Source organism: Sesamum indicum, linkage group LG3, assembly GCF_026168435.1.
Source record: "Sesamum indicum cultivar Baizhima isolate 11 linkage group LG3, ASM2616843v1, whole genome shotgun sequence".
NCBI classification, from domain to species: domain Eukaryota; kingdom Viridiplantae; phylum Streptophyta; class Magnoliopsida; order Lamiales; family Pedaliaceae; genus Sesamum; species Sesamum indicum.
In genome coordinates, this window is record NC_142659.1 from 17,200,340 (window position 1) to 17,223,344 (window position 23,005).

At 37.1% G+C, this 23,005-nt stretch overlaps 3 protein-coding genes and 1 long non-coding RNA gene across 6 annotated transcripts; 1 reads left to right on the forward strand and 3 right to left on the reverse strand.

Moving 5' to 3' along the window:
- Positions 1-1,623: 1,623 nt before the first annotated feature.
- LOC105157896 (vacuolar cation/proton exchanger 2) lies at positions 1,624-7,980 on the reverse strand. 3 transcript variants are annotated; one of them, XM_020692649.2, is made up of 14 exons: positions 7,710-7,980; positions 7,407-7,505; positions 7,173-7,220; positions 6,786-7,079; positions 6,637-6,704; positions 6,507-6,535; positions 4,744-4,940; positions 4,426-4,638; positions 4,138-4,272; positions 3,207-3,323; positions 3,073-3,126; positions 2,700-2,816; positions 2,245-2,338; positions 1,624-2,056 (listed from the first exon to the last, which is right to left on the reverse strand). In XM_020692649.2, exons 2-14 carry the CDS (start codon positions 7,434-7,436, stop codon positions 2,046-2,048), a joined length of 1,407 nt encoding a protein of 468 aa, XP_020548308.2. In that variant the 5' UTR covers positions 7,437-7,505; positions 7,710-7,980; the 3' UTR covers positions 1,624-2,045. The 3 variants fall into 3 exon arrangements, with proteins under 3 accessions (XP_020548308.2, XP_088734640.1, XP_011072718.1); XM_088878514.1 differs by lacking the exon at positions 7,407-7,505 and having other exon boundaries at positions 6,786-6,906; positions 7,035-7,079; positions 7,710-7,978; XM_011074416.3 differs by lacking the exon at positions 7,407-7,505.
- A 3,917-nt stretch (positions 7,981-11,897) lies between these two features.
- MKK5 (MAP kinase kinase 5) lies at positions 11,898-13,464 on the reverse strand. The gene has a single exon (XM_011074418.3). The coding sequence runs from the start codon at positions 13,204-13,206 to the stop codon at positions 12,157-12,159; it is 1,050 nt and encodes a 349-aa protein (XP_011072720.1). The 5' UTR covers positions 13,207-13,464; the 3' UTR covers positions 11,898-12,156.
- Positions 13,465-17,187: 3,723 nt separating this feature from the next.
- Positions 17,188-18,388, reverse strand: LOC105157898 (DNA-dependent metalloprotease WSS1). The gene is made up of 3 exons (XR_016064611.1): positions 18,233-18,388; positions 17,952-18,143; positions 17,188-17,616 (listed from the first exon to the last, which is right to left on the reverse strand). It is a non-coding gene; the product is annotated as a DNA-dependent metalloprotease WSS1 (long non-coding RNA).
- Positions 18,389-19,229: 841 nt separating this feature from the next.
- LOC105157899 (Glucose-methanol-choline (GMC) oxidoreductase family protein) lies at positions 19,230-21,828 on the forward strand. The gene is made up of 3 exons (XM_011074419.3): positions 19,230-19,787; positions 19,958-21,473; positions 21,550-21,828. The coding sequence occupies exons 1-3, from the start codon at positions 19,694-19,696 to the stop codon at positions 21,587-21,589; spliced, it is 1,650 nt and encodes a 549-aa protein (XP_011072721.2). The 5' UTR covers positions 19,230-19,693; the 3' UTR covers positions 21,590-21,828.
- The last annotated feature ends 1,177 nt before the right edge of the window (positions 21,829-23,005 follow it).

A 23,005-nucleotide genomic window follows, 5' to 3' on the forward strand; every position in this document is an offset into this window, starting at 1 on the left:
ATATGACATTTATTTGCTTGGTTGACTGACCAAAGAAATTCATTTTACTAAATCAGAGAAAGAGACATTTTTGCAAGGTTGCTCTTCTCATGAGGAAAGAACCTGGAAAATAACACTCTTTTCATAATCCTTTTAAGTACCATTTTAATTTTCAGAATTATTGATTTGTCTTAAATGAATACAAACAAGGTTCTATGTACTATTAGTCAAGTAGGTGTTTTCTCAATTGTAAAAATTGATGTTAACCGCTGGTTGTTTGTGTAGGCTATATGTTGTGTAGGAAAAGTCTTGATCAAATTATATATATATATGTTGTGTAGGAAAAGTCTTGATCAAATTATATATATATATATATATATATGTTGTGTAGGAAAAGTCTTGATCAAATTATATATATATATATATATATATGTATATATGTAGGGGTGTCATTTTCCAGGTAAAATCCCTTGGTCATCACCACCTCCTTCTCTATGTCAACTAATATGGACATAGTAATCAATTATCAAATGTTCCAATTGAGTCAAATAATGTTTTCTAGTAGGTTGGAAATGATTAGGCATGTGGGTTGTAGATGTTTCCTACATTAGTACCAACTTGGGTTTTAAAACCCAACACTACAGCCCACAGTCAAATTTTGATTAAGACATTTCCCTGGCTTACAATTTTATGTAATGAAAATGAAAATTCCAAAGGAGAAGAAGTAGGCTTTATTATAGACATTTGTTGTTAAGACACCTATGCCATCTTCAAATTTAAAAAATAAAAAAATAATGATAAAGAAAATATAAAGGGATGGGATTATATGACGTATGATGCGTGTCAGAAACTATTTGCAGCAACGAATTGTTGATATTTATGATGATTGTACGTAAAAATTAATAAAAATTATCATTATTAAAATACATGAACCCAAAAATAATGATCCCAGCCAACTCTACATGTTGCTTGCCTCTTTCATCACCATCTTTAATAATATGTTTCATCACACCTTCACTATAAAATAAAATCACCCCACCCCACCCCCACCCCCACCCCCATCAATTTCTTTTCACCACTCCAATTGTCGGCCAATTGCAAATTTTCGTTCAACTCCATCCATCCATTCAATCATCATTCCTCTTCCATTTTTCAACTCCACCCAACATTGCAACAATACACAATCTCTCCATTTATACAGAGATCAACGTCACCCACACAAATTCACAATCTCTTTCCCATTTCTATACACACATGTTGTCATTCTTGATATTCCAATTATAGCCCATTTTCAAACAACTGCGTTTTGTGCCTGGATTTTAAGAATTAGGTTTCGACCAATCAATTTATTGTTTCATACTTGGTACAAGTATACCATGTTTCATAATATGTTATCATTGATTTATTGCCTCCACACAGGTTTCAATAGATCTGTCAATAGCGTTGAGAGGTCATTTTTAAGGTCAATTGATAGGTACAACATATGAATCTGCATTTCTGATATAGCAAAAACTTGTTAGGTTAATGATTCATTACAACATCACACGACAATGATCAAGATCAAGACATATGAGGCGATGTTAACGTTGAAATTTCCTGCATTATCCGGCTTCAGCAGAAGAATTTACTAAAGAAAATAGGATGTCGGCAGCGAAAGAGGGAGCCTTTCATAACAAGATATGACGAGAAATTGACAGGAAGGGATTCAAAAACATGCTTTTTTTGCTTTCAGCCTAACTCTGAACCAACATGGGACTCTACAGTTTCATTTGTATCCTACAAAGGACCAAAAATTAGCTTTCAACCTTGATTTTCAACAGAGTACATCAGAAAAATACAACAGCAAATGAGTATCCTAGAAGTAGGAAAGTACTGGCTGTGGAATTTTAAGGGCTGCAAGACCACTCTTACACTAGCTAACATCATTCTCCACCCTCCATGTTAGCCAGCCACCAGCGGCATTCCTTGCCCCACGAACAAAAAATATAGATAATAGATGTTAGGTGTTTGTTCATGCTGGAATTATAGTCCTGCTTAGGCAAGAGAAGCTTCGCATGTTCGTGCATTCAATCATCATCTGCATATGCACAATGGATGAAAAGCATTTAGTGCTGGAGAAGTTGGAAAACTTAACACATAACTGGTGTGGCTTGAAGAGCAATGAACTTCAAGGAGGGTATAAAGAAAGCGTGTTTACCATTTGTGTTGAAACAATTGGAAACCACAGGTTATCAGTAAATATTAGAAAAGTTAACCAGAACTTACCATTTGATGGATCAATGTGCACAAAGAAACTAGCCGCGACGATAAGGTAGCATAAGATCAGCATCAGACCTTTAAAATAGTTTGATTGACCTTCCTGTATCAACAAAAAGCAACAAAAGTAAAACAGCTAAAATCGACAGTAAGCTCTCTTTAGATACTTATTGGAAAAGGAGAAAGTCGTAAAGGCCAGGGAAGTGATGTGAGTTTTATCATGGCAAACAGAATCTTGGAATGTGACAATAACACAGTAATTCTAACATAACTCCAGTATTAGGAGTTTAGAGAATATAAGATCAAGCTGGGAAAAGTTTAAACTGTGACACTGCATGCTAAATAAATGGCACCTCACAAAGCCAAAAAAGGAAAAGTTTCTTAATAACGCAGCACTGAAGTGAAAAGTCAAACAAACACCACACAGTGATAGTTTGCAATCCAAGGATGGTATAGGAACAAACCTGAAGCATAAATGCAACCACTAACACCGTGATAAATAGTGTAGCAGTCTCAAAGAGTTGAAAATTCAAATCCATAGGCTTCCCCATGAACCAGCCAACAATCACACAAAATGGAATCTGCACTCATCAGAATCACAAGTATCATAAGCTTCCAGATAGAATCACATAACCCTAAATGCAAAGTTCTCAGAGCCTCAACCTCGATTTCCCTACCGATATAACCAAGTCACAACTCAAACAAGAAAAGCACATAGAAAGAAAGAAAGTCTTCACATTATCCTACTTCTCGATTGAAACATGATTTCGGCAATAGCACCATAAACCTTTTATAAGATAGAGGGCGGTGAAAATGAAGAAGTTTATAATGCCTTACCACGAACATTGATATCTGAGTAGATGATCCAATTGCAACTCCAAGAGTAATATCCTGGAATGGGATAGCATTCAAACAAAACCACAATGTAAAAGAAATGGCCAAAAGATAGCTAATAAAAATACAATACTCACAAGCTTGTCCTTCATTGCAAACATGATGGCACTAGCATGTTCTGCAGCGTTCCCCACGATGGGCAGCAAAATAACACTTATAAAAGCAACGGGCATGTTCATTGAATCAGATGCTCCCTGCAAAAATGGCAATGTTATAGTCCCAGATAAACAACTAAGATTCCTGATTTTATGTTGACTTTATGAACACCGCAGTTGACCTCGACGAGGAGTCAGTATTGAAATGTGAAGTTCCATTCAGATATTTAACTCTATCTTGGGTAGAAATAAACAAAAACAGAATTTTATTTCTCAAAAGATTTAAATAAAGAATAGTTAAAGGTGCTTAATTTACAGGTAAAGTGTGGTCAATAATTTCCTTCTTTTAGGTATTTCTGGTGGTAAAATCAAGTAAAATGCTTCCGAATCGACATTAATTGGACATAACTGTATCTACAGCACCAATTTTATTCCAATTTCTCTTTAGTGTCTGTGCTATGCATTTAATGAATAATGATCACAGAATGATACAATGTTTTAGCAATATAATGTCGCTCAATGATATTAACTTCCCCAGCATCTTCATTCAAGTAGATATTTACAAACCAAAAGGAAGCAAAAATAAAATCAATAAGGCTACATTTCGATTGATGGATTTGGATTTGAGGGAAGGATTTGGATAAAGGATTTCAAATGATATCATATGAAAACATTTCTAATCCATCAATATTTATGAACACATAGTTCTAAATTAGAATGGAAGGATTTGAAATCCTTTAATTTAAAATTAGCTAAACAAGCCCAAAGGATTTGTTTTAGGGAATTGAAATCGATATTTTCAAATCTATCAATCCAAAAACCTGAAAGAAAATAACTTTTTAGTAGTAGCCCCAGTGCAACATTTCTAGTAATATTTGCTTCTATTGTTCGCTGAGTGCTGCATAGTAAATACCTGTATTGCATCAACAAGATATCCAGATAAAATAGATATCCACAAAGTCAAAACAGCAAGCCACGTGATTGCTTCCCAATGGGTAATCTCTGGGACCTCATCGTCATCAGAATCTTCATCGTTGTTTGCTTCCGCCTGTAGCAAATCCCAGGAAAAAAAATATTAGGTAAATGAAAGCAGACCTGCAAGGTTATCTGGTCCTCTAGAATGTGCATGTGTTATCCGCATGTAAGTGTTCAATGTTGCTCAATTTACATAACTATATGCAGATTATAACAAAATACATACCTCATCAAGAGAACTATAAAGATTACTTTGACTCTTGAGCTGAAAGAACAAATATCCAGCATAAGCAATGAGCATTATGCAGCTACTAACTCGTGAAAGAGCAATCTCCGACTTGCCCTTATGCACTTCTGTATGAGTAAAGTGTAGCACAGCAGGAAACAAGATGCCCATTACAGCCATTAACAACAATCCTGAATTCACAATTGCAGTGGCCTGAAACATAGATAAAATTTAAGTTTTTCTTTACTCCTGCCAGGGGTATTACCAAATCTTGAACCAAAATAGAAGTTCATCGAGTCATTTGATATGATCCACCACCTTATTGAAAACCTGGACTTTGTGATGATGAACAATCCCACCGCAGAAGAAGGCACACCCAAGCACCAAAAGCATATTTGACAAGATGGAACCAAGTAATGATTGCTGAACAACCCTAATCATACCATTCTTCAAAGCATACATCGAAATTATCATCTCAGTAGCATTACCGAATGTAGCATTTAGAAGGCCACCAACTGAAGATTAAACAAGAAAAGATACCCTTAGTAATCAAGAGAAGAAAAAATAGACTGCATATATTGAACAGGCAATAATTGTGAACACAGAGGTCAGACTATCACCATGACAAAAGGAAGTGGGGGGAAATATCACACTAGAAGTCGTTCCAAGCAAGGTCAAGCAGAAAATTACAAAATATTCAAAATTTGCTTCCAACAAAATACACCACACAATTTAGCTTCTGTTACATATATAAACTGTTCCACTTACGACAAAACCATGCAGATCAGTCAAGGTCATGAATTCTTCTTCAGTTACCACGATTACTTGCCAGAATTAATTCCGTATTGGAATATTTGTACAGCATTTTTTATGCGTTTTAGACATTGGCTTGACCTGTCTTAACTTGATGGCCAACGTGCATTTGTAAAACTAAGAGCTCCTACATAAAAGACACCAGTAGACTAGATGCCACTCAGATAACTCATTTTCCTTATCAACCCCACAGAAAATATAAACCATTGAGCTGGACTACTTTAGCACACGGCCTGTATTCATCTCCAGGAAAAGAATCTGAGCTAGTCTTATGCGAAAATTTTAAATTAAATCAATATCAACTCATTCATATAGGAAGATCTTGATTCTACCATTGATAGTTTTCTTCAGAATGCACATTTGTCACTCCAAGAAGCTCTCTCATGCAGTAGGAACATGCTGAAGTCTTTGTTCTTATTGTCCATGAAGAATTACAAATATTATAATAAATATTCCAGAAAATGGCCATATAATTAACATGAAACCTTCACATGACAGACCTCCAAGCCTATATGTAAGATCACATCCCTGAATGCTTCCAGACAAAAATAAGGTCAGCTGCCAAAGAAAAATTGAACTGCAAGCTTCTATTGTATAACAGTATAGCAAAAACTGCTCTATCCCACGTTATCTATGGCATATACGTCCCCTTCAACAAGCTCCGGAAATCCTTCCATAAAATTTTTTGGGGCCTTTCCACCAAAAACCAAGACTTACGATGATCTAATAGTTCTGTGCTTTAGAAGTTCCATTTTGAAAATATGGCGTGCCAAACAGACATTAGGTGCTGATGCCAGAATTAAATCAGCAGCAACTATGCTTCAGTTCAATCTATGGAGAAAGGTAGATAAATAGTCTTCCCACCAGGACAGTCTCCATGGTAATATGGGTTCTCAATGCTTCTCAATTTTCAGACTTCATTTTTATTTTTTCCCTCAGGGAGCAACATCCAAGGTCATTTTCATGTCAGAGTCTGACAACTATTATTCAATTAATCCACAAGTGCTGAGGAAACCTTTAAGCAGAATAACTTTCAATAAACAAACAGTCGGCAGAAAATAGCTGACATACAATCAAGCTGCAGATGAATAGACCATAAGTATCGACATATACTACTGCAAGGCAATTCAATGCGAGAACAACCTCAAACTATATGGTATACCCAGGACGATTTCTTAAATGTGGCAGAAGCATTTCTGATAAATCTTGAGATTATGATAATCAATCAGTGAGTTAAAGTGAAAAAGGAAATACTAGAGAAACAGTACCTGTGGGCCCTGTGAAACAAGCCAGTTGCCTACAATAAATCGCATGGTGAAGGACATCAGTTTTCTTCGATGTAAGGAAAATGCAATTTAGCAGAGCTTAGTCAAGTTCCATTTTGGAATGGATACTTACTCAGTAGCATAACCCAAGCGCTCTGCCAGAGGAGTGATGCCGAGTAAGCTGAAGAAGAACACCCATCCCTGGAATGTGTTATAGTTAAAATCACAGGAATGCATAGATGCAGAGCTAAATATCAAAACACGAAGTTTTGATTAACTTACATGCTTTTTGGTAAGATAGTGTAACATGATCGCCAGGGGCCCAAACGGCAGCAAGACATTGATCTTTGCTTTGATCAACACAATGTATATACTTCTCAGAATGCTGACCCGATTCACCTTTCTTAATACCCAAGAAGCAGAAAATTTTGGATGAGACAAGATATGAGATGTTTCAAAACTCAATGATTGCATTTTATTTGACGTTTGAGACCCACTAAACGGGATCTCCTCATCAGATTCAAGGTCCACCTTTTCTTCTATAGATCCCATCTCAGTAAACCAGGAAAAATCTCCCTGAGAACAAAAACCGTAACTGCATACATTAATAAACTATCATCTCCGGGTGAAGTAACTCAAAAAACGAAGGTTTGGACACAAGTTACATACCTCAATGTATTCGCATGTAAAGCTAGACCACAAAGTTCTAGAGCATCCCTGCACCAAAATGTAACTCCCATTACAAAATAAGCCAATAAAGAATCGACTTTCATGCCAATTTCATGAATTTTAAAGACCTAAAACCATTTGAACAAAACTAGGATTCATAAAAATAATCAATGTGATTAACTGCACTAACTAACGGCCAATGTTTGAAATGCTTCAGTCAAGACAGGGACCCACCCACCCCAACTTGGGATTCCGGCAATACATTAAACTAAATCAAGAATTGCCGGCAGTCAAATATGTGAATAACTTTGCACTTCCTACATCAAGTCAGACCTGGTAAACAAAGAATAACAAGAAAGCAGCCCAGATCAAGCATGAAAACTAAGCCTGAGAACTTAACAAGATAATGAACGGCCAAAAAGAGGCAAGAAAACCAGGCATACTTACACAAACCCAGATCAAGATCCTTCACTGAAAACCACTTGAAAGACAAAAACAAGAAAGAGAAGCAGATTACAATAAAGTCCAAGCTTTTACCTTTAGTCAGTGATAAGAGTCCTCCTTTTTAACTGATGCACAAGATTTGAAACCCACAAAGTGTTTCAGGTGAATCAAATTATCCCAATATTTTCTTGAATTACAAAACCTGTAATCTCTTTTTGTTAAATCTGAACATACGAACAAAACACAGATTAAAAGGAGAATTAAAAAGCAAAACCCCAAGAAGAAGAAAAAAAATGGAATTACGTCAGATATTTTTTTCTTGTGTTGAAGAAAAGATAAGAGTGTGGGGGATGTCTTTTAAGGGGCCGGCGTATGGAGAGAGGAAGTTTCCAAGAAATAGCGCCTAATGTGCCATTTTCAATTTGATTTGGATTTCGATCTACTTCTATTTTTAACATTTTGTTATTACTAACTATACTTTCATGTTTCTTGAAAATTGAAATAAAATAAATTACTCAAAAAGTATATGAAAATATTTAATATTATGTGAAGTGAAATTTATGGTAATAAAATGTCATGGCCTTCACATTTATAGACGACACACTAATTTTTAAACATGATAATTATTTATGCGTTCAAAAAATGCACGGGTCCAATTGATATAAATTATGATAAAAAAAATTTAGATCGAAATGAATGCAAATCCTAAAAGAAGACTTGCAAAAAATGCGTTAGCACTCCAACGCCCAAGTTAGTATTGAATTTAAGAGAAAAATAATCGTAAGAAATAAAATATAATAAGAAATCATGATAGAGTAGCAATCTCGTGAGAGAAATTGTGCTAAGAGTGCAATTCGAATGCTAAAATAAGAATAGAGAGTGGTTTTTCAGATTTTGGAGGATGTCCTCGTAGAGGGATTGAAGGTGTCCCCTGTTGGGGGACTGCACTTGTATATATAGAGGGGGCGTCCCACTAGGCTGAGACTTTGCACACCTCCTTTATTCTCGAAAAAGGGGGGTGAAATATGTGGAAATAAGGCAGGATTCGATCTTATTTTCAACTGATCAACTCACAATAATACGTCTTTGCTTAGGGGAGGAATCCTATTTTGTAGGGAGTTCGTTTAGGTTTAAGAGTTCTAGGTCTTCGCAGCACTTCCCTTATTCTGGGATGTCTTAGTTGCAAAGGGATCCTCTTAATGTTGATGTGGTCTAATGTGGATGTTGACCTCAGGATTGATGAAATGCCACCTGGGAAAGTGGGCTGCCACGTGTATAGGCCTTTGGGGCCTAATATTTATAGAGTTTTGATTATAATCCGAGTAGGAGATATTTTCAACCTTCTTCATTTGCCAATCTGTTTTTGGGGGCACTCGCCAAGGCCATTTGTCAGGCCTTCTTGGGCCTCTTAAAATGTTACAGGCCTCTCGTTTCTTTCTTTTTTTTTTGATCGCTTGAGACTTTTCGGGCCAGTCAAATTTTATGCACGTCAATTATATTCATTATTAGATAATTAAATATAATTTATTTTAAAAGCGACTTTACTCATATTTTTTAACTCTATTATATAATTTTTTTCATTGTATTAATAATACTTAAATTAATTTTTTTATTTGTTTCTTTGTCTTTTTAATGTAATATGTTAATTTATATATTTTATTATTATTTATAATATACTTTAAAATATAAAATAATATTTAGTATACATACCTAGAGAAAACGTGCCCAAATGTCTAGGTATTAGTAATGCATAAAGTTGGAAATATTTGAGGAAATGGGATAGAAGTGGAAACTTGGAGATTACCATCAATAGGAATTGCCAACACTTCCACTACCATCAATAATGGGGTAATTATTATGCATATACTTATATAGTTATTATTATTGCAGAAATCAGATTAGATCTCATAACAAAATTAGTCCAATTCTTAAGTAGCAATTTCCTAAAGGCCAATTGGGCCTAAGCTGTGACCAAGAAATATATAATAGGCCCAAATTCAAAACCCACTAAGAGACCAACTAGTGCTTATGTGGGCCTCCAACTTTCGTATGCAGCAGCTTTAAGATAAATGAAATGCTTAGTGCACGGTACTCCCACACCAGAGGCAAGAGGATAATCCTAAACTCAGATATTTTCCATTGAAAGCACGAGATCTGACCTAAGTAGTATGCGATACTTTCATGAGTCGGGTAGAGGATGAATCGTGCATGACCAAAACACGTCTATAGTTCAGATGCTTTTCATGAGGGAATGAATCTACTTTTTAACAGACAGAGCTCATGGATTATTGTTGTTGATGAGCTTGATGATCAATGATTGGCATTAGATTGGAAGTACTTGTGGGAATAGAGGATTGATGAGTATCTGATACTCTTTAAACATGCCTTCTTGGCAAAATTTGCACCTTTGGTAAAGAGAACTTCGGCACACAGAACACCATTATTGGAATATTTTTTCTTAAAGTACGTTCCCTTTTTTTTGGGGCATTTGTGGTAAGAAAATTATTAAGAAATTTGAAATTCTAAACAATCACAATTATTCGTGTATTATAGATTTAATATGAAATTGCATAATCCCCCACCCCACCCCACCAACAAAAAGAAAACTGGGTTTGGTAGTGGGTGTAAGATGATAAAAGGAGGGTGGGGGGTGGGATGGTGAGTGCATAAGCTGACAAAGCAGGCAGATGGAAGATGTAGGAGCAAGAAGCAGCATGAAATTGTTACTTTATAAGACCGTTTCTACTTTTCCACTCGTTTTGATATTTGACCCAAAAACTGGTGTGATGCAAATATTTTTTCCTCCAGTCAAGTTAGGGGGACTACAGATTTGGAAACTATTACAAATCAACTTCCACACTCCTTTCTTGCTCCAAAAACTTAACAAGACTTGTGTTTTGGTGTTGACTCGGGTTGGCGTCGGGTACTCCTTTGAATCGGCCAAACCCAAAACACATGCACAGGATGTCAAAAATTATAACAGCAAGCGAGATATAAAGATCTGGTTTACTACATATTTGTTACCTTTCGGTGCTATGTACCGTCGTTCCAACAATCAACGTTGTCGAGGAGTTCATCAAGAACTCGTTCAAATGTAGTGATAGTACAAAGAGTTGTTCAATAATAGCACTGTGTCAAAACTGTACCAAGAGGGGAGATGAAAATTCTTTTTAGCCAATGGGAAAATCAACTAAAACTAAAGATTTACCAGAATCAAAATGGAAGAGGGTGAAAACTCCATTCATCCAAATCTCATAAAGGTGTCAGAATTATGAATCTAAAAAGCAAAAATGACATATCTCAAATGATCACACAACACAGTACTGGAATAGGCAAGAATAGTTCAAGAAAAAGAAATTAGCTGTCCCATGAAATGGTTCATACAACATGGTACTTTAATCGACAGGAATAGTTCAAGAAAAAGAAATTAGATGTCGCATAGCTCGTACACCAGGTTACCATTTCACAGCGTTTTCATGGCACATCAATAAACAGCTTTGAACTGACGTGGAATATATTCCAATTTCAAGGAACCAAATTCTATCCTAACCTAGAAACATCTGCCAAAAAAGAGATAACACAGCCTCTATAACAACACAATCAATAATAGTAATGCCAACTTATACTATACATATAAAATGTATGACATATGTCCCAGATAAAGTAACTTGGAAAAAGCATACATGGACAGCCACTGATCACATTGAGAAAGAGAAAAGAAAAGCAACCATATATATGATCACATGTCTGCATAGGAACATGTATTTTGGTTTCTGCTTCATTGTTGGAATGTCCTTCTATAAAAGCAAGAAGGTGAAAAATAAAAAGTTTTCCTCCAAACTAGCTTGCAGGATCTTCTAAAAGAACCAACCAAATCTTACTCAACCAAGACACTGGGCAAGCTCATCATAAGGCTATCCAACTTTATCATAAAGTAAGCAACTTAGCAACTAGGGGTAGACTGTTTAATTTACCATCTAGCATACATAGCAAAACAACATGGAACATATGAACCCAACATCCAAATATTCAATTAGTACCAAAAAGATAAGGATTCCAAGAGAGGAAAAAGAATATGTGCAACCAAGCTTCTCCCTTTTGCATAGTATCTATCTATCCACACAAAGATAGTAGCGAGTTGAATACAATGTAATCCGACCTGTCATTTACCGATAAGCTCTCAGATTTGTAGAGAATTAATTTCAAGACAACCAAAAATCATTTAACCAAGGATTAGTTTCTTTTCCAAATAAGCAAAATTGCAACAACAAGACTTGGAAATGATTCCAGAAAATAGAATTCATTCATTTTCGCCCGTTATACATTATCATAAAAATTCAAGATTGATTTCTCATGAAACCCAAACTAGCCTTATAAACTCTCCGCCATTTCCCCCATCTAATTCCTTTCTCCTAAACATCCATCCAGTCCACAACCACCATGTAGTAATGGCACACAAGTTGAACAATTCAACCCCATTAAAATTTAACAAGTAACAGAAGATTACAAAAAGCCAAAGAGATCCAAGACTAAGTAACAATCAAGCTGATGAAAAATGCGGACGAGGAGGAGGTAATAACTGATGAGACTGATGCACCTGATTGCCCCCGCTCCCGTTACTCCCCGGCGAAGCATACTGCAAAATGAAAGGATGCTTCAACAGCTGCCCTGCGGTCCACCGCTTGGCCGGATCTCTCTGAAGACAACAAGCAATAAAATCCCTGAACTCCCTGCTGGCAGAAGCGGGCGCCTCGGGCGGCTGGGACATACAGATTGCGCACATGAGACTAGCCCAATCTCCTTGCCTTCCAACAGAAAATGGAAACTTCCCCAAGTAAAATTCAAGAATGCTGACTCCTAAACTCCAAATATCGCCCGCATATCCATCATATTGCCCATGATTTAGATCCGTATTAATTCTTTCAGGGCTCATATAAGCTATAGTGCCTACAGATGAATTACAAGGGTCCATGGTTTGAGCCAGAACACGGGAGACGCCAAAATCAGCTATCTTTACGATTCTTCGGGAATTAATGAGTAAATTAGAGGGCTTGATGTCGCGATGAACGATTTTGCGCTTGTGGAGATAGTACAATCCGCAGAGAACCTGGCGGGCGAGATCAGATAGAGAAGGCTCATGGGGGATGTGGGTACCCTCAAGGGATCCCTTGTCCATGTACTCGAGGAGCACTTGAATTTCCCCATTGTGATCGAAGAGATTGTGGCATTTGACGATGTTAGGGTTGTCGACATCGCGAAGGATCTGGATTTCGCGGCACATCTGAATGCGGATGGCGTCGTCGTGGTTGCCATAGATGACTTTGAGGGCGTAGAGTTTGCCGGTGGGTCGGTGAAGGACTTTGTAGACGGTGCCACCGGCACCGCTACCGATGCGACTGACGCGGTCGAGCTCGGCGTATTCAAGGGGCTGGGAAGAGGAGGCGGAGGAGGGAGCGGAGGAGGGGGGGAGAGGGAGGGGAACGGCGAGGGAGGGGTCGCGATGGGGGAGAGGGAGGGTTAGGTCAGGGCGGCGGCGACGGTTGGCACGATTAGCAGCATCGGCGGCGGGGGGCGGGTGGAGGGGCCTCATGATGGAGAAAAGAGTGAAAGGGATGAATGAGGGAGGGATGGAGTGAAAAAACAAAAAAGGAAAAAGAAGAAATGGGGAGGGGGGAATTATAGTAGAAAGAAAGGGAGGATAGAGGGAAGAATGAGGTCCATCAACATGGAGATGAAAATCGGGGGAAGGAGAGGAGAAGGTGAAGCCGAGAAGCTGATTGATTGATTGATGTAAGAGAGAGAGAGAGAGAGAGGGGAAAAGAGGAAAGGAGAAAGAAGAGAATTTCAGATCAAATATATATATACACAGACTCACACACACACACACACTATTATACATATATATATATATATAAAAGCAAAGCAAATCAAAGCAAAGGAAAGAAGAGAGTGAATTGAGAATAGAATGAGAATGGATGAATGGTTATTTTCTGATTTGAGAGTAAGGGGTAAAACAGACATACACACTACACACCACCTTCTCTCTCCTTTACCCTATTCCCTATTCCCCCCCTCCATTTTTCTCTTTTTCTATTTTTGCCCCATTTTTATTTTTCAATTATAAATTGCTACTATCATATATTCAATTTGATATATATTTTAGGTTTTGCATCCCCTACCTATCATTCTATATATTTTACGTGTTTAAAATAGTAAATATTGCATCTTTATATTATATCAACACTTGTTAAATATCTTATGAGTATAATTAGTAAGTTAAAAGTTAGGTAGTTGTATCATACCAACACGTGCTTGTAAATAATTATTCAAACATAATTTACATAAGTGAAACAAAATTTAAGTTTATATGTTGATCCACATAAGGTAACAAAACTAAATGGAAATGCATATTCTTTTTAGATCAGTATGTATGCTAAAATTCCTCAAATCCATTCAAAACAAAACTAAACATTAATAAATTTTATATATTCTTTGTTGATTCCACAAAATTCATTTTAATTGTTACTGCTCCAACTATATTAAATACTTTATTTTATTTAATCTCAATATGATTTATTTTTTTAGGATAAATATAAATTTCATTAATAAAACAATATCGTACAGTACAACCGTGCTCATCAAAAGCAATTTTTTCTTTTGTTGTTTTTTTTAGGGGGGGGAGGGGAGGAGGAGTGGCAATAGTAAAATTGAGAGGAAAAAGTATCTAAAATGAAAGAGAGGGGGAATTATAATTATTGGATTTTGTTAGGGGGAGGGGATGGGATGCTATAAGAAAAAAAAAGCTGGGGAATCCGAGTGTCAAAAGAAAAGGGAAGAGGATGAGTCTCGATGGAGGCACGTGTAAATACGGACCAATGGGTACGCATCTGACACACGATACTCTCACTTTGTGTGTGACAACGTTAAATAAGGCGCGTGTCAGCAAATACAGAGACTGGGGAGAATTTATTTAAAACAAAATGGTTCTTGTGATGAGAATGTTAGAACAAGGCTTATTGTATAAATTATTAAAATACATAAACCCATTTTGTATTAACAGAAGATGGTAAGGTGTTTGGTTGGGCGCAGTCAGATAACACCTCTTCTACTTATCAGTCCCTTATTAATTTTGACATGAAAATTGACACAAACAATACAAATTTGAATATCTCTTTATGATTTGATGTCATCACTCTCCCCAACTTACCAATTCTTCCATTTCTCTACATTATAAATTCAACTTCACAATTGTTGCCTGGTTTACAGTGTGAACTAATCATTGGAATTCAGGATTTATGTCATGGATTTTATACTTTGATTCTATTCTTTTATTATTTTTATAATACTCCGTTGATCAAATAACCTTTAAGTCATTATTAAAATTTTACTTTAAAAAAAGTCTTTTTTAAAAAATTATCAATATTTTTTTTTACAGCAAAAGTCATGAAGAAAAGTAATAAAATTTCAATTTCTTTTTTAAAAGAAAAAACCAAAGTTGAGGAGCAAAGAATGATGTAAGGTGACGAGGTGGTGTCAAAAGTCTCTAGAAGCACAGCCAAACAATTCCTTAAAAGGGGTTCAACTTGAACATTTTGTTATTAAATGCAGTTAAGTAATCTACATATGCACTATTATAATAATAATAATAACTGAGAAAGAAATAAGTTTTCAACCCATGAGAGACTCTGTGAATTAATTCTTCCAAAAAAAAAAAAAACCCAAAAGGACGAATTTCAAACTCTAAATATTTAATAAGCCCATCATATATATATTATATAAGTGTGTGTGTGTGTGTAAGTGTCCATTCTGAAAAAGACAGGCAACTATAGTACACGTACGCAACATCAACATGCTTTCAACATAATATAATACATGTTATTATTTTCCATGCACAGTTTCTTCTTGTTTAAATAGTCAAGTTTGTTTTATTTTCAACCTTTGTTTTGATCTCTACAACCGGCGACTGACCTCAATCTTTATACATATATGATTTTTCTTGTAATTGTTTTTTTTATTGGTCAGTATAATTTTAATTTTATTTGAGAAAGACTATTATAGTTTTCAAGAGCTCCAAAATTGTAATTTCACCCAAAAGATCCGCGTTCTCTTTATCGGGTCCTGATCGCCACTCTGACCCGCCTCTGATTACCCAAGATGCGTGACAGATGTCTACTCCATGCTCAATGCATGTATGGTACGCCGTTTCTACTCATCTTTTTAATTTAGATCACTCAGGCTCGCTAGCTCAACAGCGACCTGCTTACGCGACTTTGATACCAAGTACTGACTTAAGCATCAAAGAATTTTAGGCGGGGACAACCTCAACAAACCTAACAATCTCCACAGAGTATATAATTCTAACAAACGTTTGTATAGGAAGGTAGGTAGAAAGCAAGATGAACAAAGAGTGGGTTGTTTGCAGTGAAGAATGGTAATGAGCAGCAGAAGCAGCCTTGCCAAACAAATCCTCTTTATTAAGGATAATATTGAAATCACATGCTTCGTGTTACTTGTTTTGAAAATGTACTCAAAGATAACGCCTTCTGCCATATCCAACAAATATTTATGAGTATGGAAATGGTTGAGCCGAGTAGACAATTTTCATCCTTATGTCTCAACCCAAACTCTTGTCAGTAATGGGTAGGAATTTTCCCTTTGTATTTATGACTTGTCTTAAGTTGAAATATATTTTCAAATTTACTACTCTCCTTTTTACACTTGAGAACTGGATTTTCAAACCCCCTTCAGTCCACACACACACCAGTTGACTTGAAAATTTGCACAGAAAAGGGAAAAAGATAAAAGAATCAATCAGGGCAACAAAAAGTCAACATTGAGTTTCTGATGAGCGTACAAGTAGAAAACAAGAAGGTCTACTAATCAAGAGCAAAAAAGACAATCAAGTATAAGAAAAGTCAGGTGATTTGCTTATATACTAAATAAAAAAAAAAAGTCATAATGATGCGGCTAATCACAAATTAGCGGACACGTCTTAAACGGAACAGAGATGTGAACCAAAAGTTTGGGGCAGACTTAAGAAAAGAAAATATGGCGTCAGCCGTCAGTTAATCTAACAGCGTTTTAACTAGACAATCTTGATTATACCTAAGACCTTAAACAACAAAATTTTCGTAGAAAAGACAAGACGGTATCTGAACAAGATCTTCACAAAATAAATGAAGAGCAAACGACTATGATAATAAACAAATGGAAGTCGACACTTATTGTACGTACGTTGCTTTCACACGGCGACACAACCAACAGAAGATTTGTGCTTTCGTGAGCCTAACATCATCTTTACTTAATCCTAGAGGATTAATTTAAAGTGTGTCGACCCCAGCTATTGAAAAAGTCAATGATTATGTAGTACTAGGCTTTTGAGTACCAAGAGTGGATGTAGGAGGGGCATATATGAGTATCTCCACTCCCCACACCTCTGCATCTATCCATTTCAATGCTCTCCTGTGCCTTTAATTTTTGGTGTTCCACAGGCTTCACATGTAGGAGCTAGTTGCTGCAATCAATCAAGTAAATATGTAATCTATGGCACCATCACAAGGTATCAGGTCTGTAAGGGGATTGAAGGCTATACATTCATAAAGCAACCTTGAAGGATTTGCTCATCACTAGGAGTTCTGTAAGCATTACAAATAAAGAAAATAATAATTATTGTGGTTGGGATCTCTCACATTAATGGTTAAGCATTTGCACTATAGGCAGATATGAAATCCGTATATATGAAGTGGGATGCACATTGTTTAGGTTACAGATGAAACCTTGAGGAAAATAAAAGCAAATAAAAGCCAGTATCACCACCAACATGTTTAGGCCCATGGGATAACAGAATTTTACGCCGCGCTCTATTTTCAGCAGCAGCCAGAGCTTTCTGGCTTAGTGAAGGCAAAAGAGGTTGAAGAGAATAGCCACCCAATCTTCTCCCAGGGAGATCAAATCCTTGTCCGCTTCCAGTAATGCCCTTGGCCAAGAGTTCTTCACATTCCTACAATAGTAGGAAACTAAAATCTCCAGCAGAACAAGGAAAAGAAATCCATCTGTGTCAGGTTGATGTATAGGCCAATGAAAATATCATAACTGATCAGCAGCTGAAAGGAACATTTACTGCCTGCGGTGTAGGAAATCCAGAGACTGGTTGGCTTTTTATGACAGGATATGAGAATGTTTAATTGAAAAAACAAAAGAACAAAAGAAGGAAAAATAAATTTTCAAAAAAAAAAAAAAAGTACATTTGATGCTATAATACGATCTGCGATTATAACAACTCATAAAGTACTTTAAAAGAAAAGCAAGAAACAGAATAAGCAACAGAATCATAACCTTTCTAATTTCATCCAAAAGATTGTAGAAATCAGCATTATGAGGGCCATATTCATTGTGGCAAAGCTCATGAAGCATGGTATCAAGAATCTGCTCGTAAGGGAAAAAGTCTCACTCATTGTTTGGTCTGCACAATCTCAACTTAACCTCAGCCCCTCCTCCTATAGCCCTAGAAGAGATGGATTGCTCGGACTGCACATAAAGATTCCCAATTAACAAGCAGACTAGGAAATAGAAAGACTGAAAAAAATCCTACGAAAATAAAGGAATCTTCATCCTACCAAAACTCAGAAATGACCCTAACTTTCCATTTTCTTTTCTGCATGATAGGTTGGACTTGCTTTGCAACTTCTTCAAGAATTTCCCTTGCTTCATCCTCCCAAATCTTCTTCAGAGGGTTTGACTTCCCAGACTTTGTTAAGATCATTCAGGTCCATGCAGACAGCGCAAGTTCACACAGAACTGATGAAAGGCAAGCACCGGAGAGTGAGTTAAAATGGCTTGCTATATCTAGTGATTCATTCTGGAAGCAGATTGAAATGATGTCACTAAAGCCAAAATAAAACTTTTTCACGTAGTTCTCAACAAGAATAGTCTAAGTATGTTTCAAGCATGCTTAAGCCAGAGACAAGTGCATCCTTTCACTTCCTGTCCTTAATGAGCCTAAAAAGCACAAGACCGGCTCAGAGAATAGATGCATCAAGCACAGCACTCACTGGAATACCCCAATTCATCTAGTTCCAGTAAAAACAAAAGGCAACACCATCACACCTTTGCTCTCACAAACTTCCAGGAACTATCCCAAGTTGAATTTCCAGTCTTAAGCCATATTCATAACACAGAGATAACTATAATATAACACAATAATCTGGATATGAAAGACCACAATCCTGCTGTTTATGTGAAACCATCCTATCTCTCTTTGATGTTTCCAAGGTCAGAAAAAACTCCATAAACGAGGATAATGACATTTTAACACTAATACGAAGAACATTCTGAACTCCACACCACTTTATTTGCATATCAATTTCTGCATTGCCAGCTAAACTGAAAATTAAAACCAACCCAGATTAAACTTCCGACTTTTTCAATGAAAAAGAACATAACTTTGAACCTTTTTCAGGAGTCTAACACTGAAAATCAAATATTCTGAGCATTCTTTTGCAGTTCTAGTTCAAGAACTAACAAAAACATCAAAATCTGTATATTTTAAGCAGAACAGATAACTGAAAGGGGGCGGGGGGGGGGAAGAAGTTTGGCAATTGGAAGTACCGGGAAATCGACTGAAAATCACGAAAATTTGCTGCGGAACATAGAGGGCGTCGGCCTAAAATTGTCCGATGAAATTCCCGATTTTTCTTGTGAAGCAAGCTACTCAGAAATAGACCGCTGATTTCAAAATTTTACTCAATGTTATTTAGATTTCTTTTGGTGTTTTTGTTTTCCTTTCCATGAGTCCAATACAAAATGGGGCAGCCCAAATATTTATGAAAGTTTATCTTTGTACGGAGCCCAATCCCTTAAATAATATGCTGTTGAGGATGTTAGTGGGCCTTCAGATTGAGTTATGATATTCTGAGACACTCTAACTTGAACTACAAATTTTCAACTGAATTTCCCACCAAAATTATACTGCTCCTCTCTCTACTTCTTCACCCTCTCCCTCTTTCTCTCGACAACGATCAGGATCCCAGTCCTCACATTCAGAACATACCTCACAAGAAAATCCAAGCTCCGCAACAATGGCGGAGAACTCCTACTTTCGTTGGCCTCCGTGTCTAATGCTCTTGATTATTAGCGTTCTGGTTTCGCTGCCCACATCACATTGTCAAGAAAGTAATGATCTTAAACTCCTCTTTTTATGTGTCCAATATCTGTACTTTTTCTTTTTCTTGGAGTCTTCAACTAATTGCAGTTTCTTGAACTCTTTTGGTTGATTAGTTCGGACATTCTTGAATTCAGCCATGAATTATACGATGATCGTAATGTTTTGTTCTGTATTTCAGGTCCAACGTATCTGGGATTCGTGTCAAATGCTACAGAATTTCCAGCAGAAGATTACTATGATTACATCATAGTCGGTGGTGGCACAGCTGGCTGCCCACTCGCGGCAACTCTGTCGGAAAAGTTTCGGGTTCTTGTTCTTGAAAGAGGGGGAATTCCATATGGTAAACCTAGTTTGATGACTCAAGATGGATTTCTCACAACTTTAATTGAAGCTGATGCCCATGAATCCCCTGCTCAACTTTTCACATCTGAAGATGGAGTTCCAAACGCTAGAGGCAGAGTTCTTGGAGGAAGTAGCGCCATAAATGCTGGTTTTTATAGTAGAGCTGATCAAGATTTTTACACCAGATCAGGGATTAACTGGGATCTCAGAGTTGTTAATCAGTCATATGATTGGGTAGAGAAAGCCATTGTGTTTAGGCCTGAGTTAAAGAATTGGCAATCTGCTGTAAGAGATGGGCTATTAGAGGCTGGGATTGATCCATATAATGGTTTCAGTTTGGATCATGTTAGGGGGACTAAAATAGGGGGTTCAACGTTTGATAGTTCTGGTAGAAGGCATAGTGCAGCTGACCTTTTGAGCTATGCAAATCCATCAAACATTAAGGTGGTGGTGCATGCTAGTGTGGAGAGGGTTCTTTTGGCATCTTCCTCCGCTTACCCAGATGCAAAAAAGTCGGCTATTGGGGTAGTGTTCCGCGATCAAACCGGACAGTATCACCACGCCATGGTGCGGGATAGGGGTGAGGTCTTTCTGTGTGCAGGAGCTCTAGGCAGCCCTCAGCTCCTGCTGCTGAGTGGCATCGGGCCAAGGCCTTATCTTGCTTCCTGGGGGATTCCTGTGGCACACCATTCACCATATGTTGGTCAGTTTTTGTACGATAATCCAAGAAATGGAATATCCATAGTGCCACCAGTGCCACTCGATCATTCATTGATTCAAGTTGTGGGCATTACTAGTTCAGGCACTTATCTAGAAGCAGCCTCCAATTCAGTACCCTTTGCCTCCCCTGCTTGGCCAATCTTCATTCATTCTCCTGGCTCTGCAATTTATCTCAATGTTGCCACTCTTATGGAGAAAATAGTCGGCCCACTTTCTTCTGGTTCTCTCAGATTGGCATCCACAGACGTGAGAGCGAACCCTATAGTCCGGTTCAACTATTTCAACAATCCAGGAGATCTTGAGAGGTGCGTGAATGGCACAAGAAAGATTGCTGATGTGCTGAAAACTCGTGCTATGAAGGATTTTAGGTTCCATCATTTGTTTGGAGCTAGAGAGTTTCGATATGTGGGTCCTGCACTGCCTATTGATCAGTCTAATGATGCGCAGATGCGTGAGTTTTGTAGACGTACGGTGAGCACCATATGGCACTATCACGGGGGCTGCCTTGTGGGAAAGGTTGTGGACCACAACCTCAAAGTTATGGGGATCGGTGGTCTGAGAGTCGTCGATGGCTCAATGTTCACAGTATCACCTGGTACCAATCCTCAGGCCACTCTTCTGATGCTGGGGAGGTAAGTATCCAGTATTTTGGTATGAATATATAACTGGGGAAAAAAGCTTAACATCTTTGTGATTTTTCCATTGCAGGTTTTTTGGTTTGAAGCTAATTAGGGAGAGAATGAGATAAAGCCGACTATTTGCCTTGTGTGGAGAAATGATGAAGCAATGAGATAGAAAGATGAGTTGCCTGCTACAAAGAGTTTGGGCATAAACGATGTCCATTTGGTGAGAGCTCTACATTTACAAAGCACGGAAAGAGAAATTTATCTTCCTAACAGTGGCTATAAATAAACCGCACCTTGGAATATTTTCTGGAAACAACTTGGAATAATTCAATTTGTGAATGAAGATAGTATCTTTGTCTCATTATGTATTTTGTGATGAATGATGGATGCCCCTTATCTTGAATGTGAATATCACTATGCTATGGTTGGAATGGCATCGGGAAAGTAGTAAGAAAATCATGTGAATTTCATCTCTGTGTCTCCACTTTGAATCATGGAATGGCGTCTAATGAAACATGAAAATGCCTTATAGTATGAGTTTTTAGCACATGAGTAATGTTTCTTGTTCCATTCGGGCAACTCTGTAGATTGCTGAAATAGTTCAACTCCTCAAGTATAGGAGTCAGTCTCACACCATAAGAGTGGCAAAATTGGCAAGGCAAGTTGGAGGCTGCTTTCAAGTAAATGCCCAACCGATTATTGAGTTGAAACTATGGAGATAGTGTTTCTTGGATTATCATCATAGATATGAATATGCATCAACCTCCATAAGGGTTGTTTAGTGTGCAGAAGCTCAAATTCAAATATGGTCAACACAGACTCAACTCTCATTAATTTTGTGAAATGAATTTATGATGTTGTCGGCCCATACCTAACCTAACTTCATATGAATCAAAAATCAAGCAAAGTGGGCCCAACACATTTATTCTCCATCCACCAACAAATTGGAGAATATATTCAGATATTTTCACTTATATAATAAGGTAATGAGATGGGCCCAACCCACCAAGAAAAGGAAGAAAAATACGAAGAAAGGTTGGTCAAAAAGGCACAAGGAATGGACAGTGTTGAGTTCTCAAATCTCCCATCTAAATTGCAATTACAACTACAATTGTGGGTGTGTTTGTCTGTTTGTTTCTTAATTCTTACGCTATATTAGTAATGATATTAGTTGCTTCACTGATCAGATAGATTAAGACACAACAAATGAGTGTTTGTCTGTAAAATTCACATAAAATTGCCACATAATCAATCATACATTGGAATTGGAAGTGCCTCTAAATAAACGCATGCAAAAGGTCAACAAAAATAAAGAAATTATTAATAAGTAATAAGAGTTAATGATAAAGATGGTGAGCAGTGCACTGATTATGGTATTGGGAAAGCTGATGGGCATGGTACGAGGTAGGAATGTAGTGCTCTTTCTATGCAAATTCATAAATTAATATTCAGATTCATATTTGGGTTCAACAAATATTATTATACTCACACTCATTAAAAAAATATAAATTGGGTTTAAATTGAGTTTCTATCCATTA